Raw genomic sequence first — 1,692 nt, forward strand, 5'->3', positions numbered from 1 at the left:
CTGCCATCAGCGGGGAGCTCATTGGAGCACAGGCTCCAGATTGCTTGGACTTCACTGCTAGCTGCATGCCAGGCGTGTGAGTGATGCTGGGCTGCTGAGCCCAGCAGCATTCAGGGATGAAAAAAAAAGGAATGCCTGAAATGCGTGCACTGCATCACTAGCATTCGAGAGGTTAATGTTTGGGGGAGGCATGTTTTGTAGCACCCTTAATCCTCAGAGGCCATGGCACACAAGAGGTTAATGCCCACGTGTTGGGGGTTTAACACAGGGTCCCAGCGCCAGTCCCTCGGGACCAAGAGCTGGGGAGGGTCAGCAGGGCTGCCCCCCAGTCCCTGCCCCACCAGGAGGCAGAGCCCAGCTGGAAGCAGCAGCGCCTGAAATGGTCATGAGTGGCTGACAAGGCAGCGAGCCATGTAAAGGAATCCCTGCCTGCAGCTCCCAGCACGCCTGGTTCCTTCACCCCCCCCAGGCAGCGGTCGTGCCCTGGGGCTGGGACTTACGCTGCTGATTCCCCCCTTCCCTGCTGCAGGCCGCCGGCAACGCGGTGAAGAGAGCGTCGGACAATCTAGTGAAGGCAGCGCAGAAGGCAGCTGCCTTCCAGGACCACGACGAGACGGTGGTGGTGAAGGAGAAGATGGTTGGGGGAATTGCACAGGTGAGGAGCGGGGCCTCTCTGATGGGGCAGGGGTGGCTCTGGCTGTCACCACAACCTGTGTGTGCCTGTCTCAGGAGCGTATCCTACCACCCACCGGTATGGGGCACGTCTCCAGAGAGCCTCACAAAAATGCTGCGGGTGCACCCATCCCACCCAGCACCAGTTAAACACTGTGGCTTCACCCTTGCCAGGTGTAGTAGCAGCCGGTGGTGGTGCACGCTCCCAGGAGAGTAACGCCCTGGCTTCTTGGTGCAGTGCCTGACATGACACGTGTCCATGACATGTATAAAGGGCCAGAGCATTGGGTAAGGGGCGAGAGCTGCCTGGAATGGGGTGCCACAGGTCCCAGTGCTGCCTCCTGGCCACAGGCTTGAAGCTGAGATCAGGGCACGTGGGGCTGAGCCCCGGGAGCTGTGCTGCTCCCCGTTATCTCCAGAGGACTGGCGTCCCACTGCAGGGACAACAGCCTTTGTGCCCGGGGCCACACCAGCCCAGGGAGGCTGTGGCTGTGATGCACAGGGAAGCAGCAGCTGGAGAGTCCAGCTCTGGCCTCGGCGTTGCCGCGGCAGAGGCTCCAGCCATCCTGTCGGAGACAGCCGTGACCCCCGGGCTCTCTCCCGGCAGATCATCGCTGCCCAGGAGGAGATGCTGCGCAAGGAGCGGGAGCTGGAGGAGGCGCGGAAGAAGCTGGCCATGATCCGGCAGCAGCAGTACAAGTTCCTGCCCTCGGAGCTGCGGGACGAGGAGCAGAACTGAGCCCCGAAAAAAAAGCGCACCCCGCAGCCTGCCGCCCGCCCGCCCGCTCCTATTTAAGATGACCTGCCTCGAGTGAGGGGCTGCCTGGGCTAGACCAGAGCTCTGCCTGCACCCAGAGCGCCGGGACTAACCCAACCGCCGCTCCAAGCCGGTGCTGCACCAGCAACTCCGCTTCGCCGCCCAGCCCACCTTCCCACGCACACCCAGGGCACGGCCAGAGCGCCTGGAGGGACCCGGCTGGCGTGGGAACCGGGGCTGCACCGGCTCAGGGCTCACCTACC

At 63.3% G+C, this 1,692-nt stretch overlaps 1 protein-coding gene across 1 annotated transcript in view; it reads left to right on the plus strand.

Annotated features, from left to right (window-relative positions):
- LOC104074881 (talin-1) overlaps positions 1-1,417 on the plus strand; it is a gene marked incomplete at its 5' end in the record, with an annotated part of 14,824 nt that extends 13,407 nt beyond the window's left edge. Inside the window, 2 exons of the mRNA XM_009575179.1 lie at positions 530-655; positions 1,280-1,417. Coding sequence (XP_009573474.1) covers positions 530-655; positions 1,280-1,411 — 258 coding nt within the window. The remainder of the gene's footprint in view (positions 1-529; positions 656-1,279) is intronic.
- Between the last annotated feature and the right edge of the window lie 275 nt (positions 1,418-1,692).

Source organism: Fulmarus glacialis, unplaced genomic scaffold, assembly GCF_000690835.1.
Source record: "Fulmarus glacialis isolate BGI_N327 unplaced genomic scaffold, ASM69083v1 scaffold22970, whole genome shotgun sequence".
Taxonomy (NCBI): Eukaryota; Metazoa; Chordata; class Aves; order Procellariiformes; family Procellariidae; genus Fulmarus; species Fulmarus glacialis.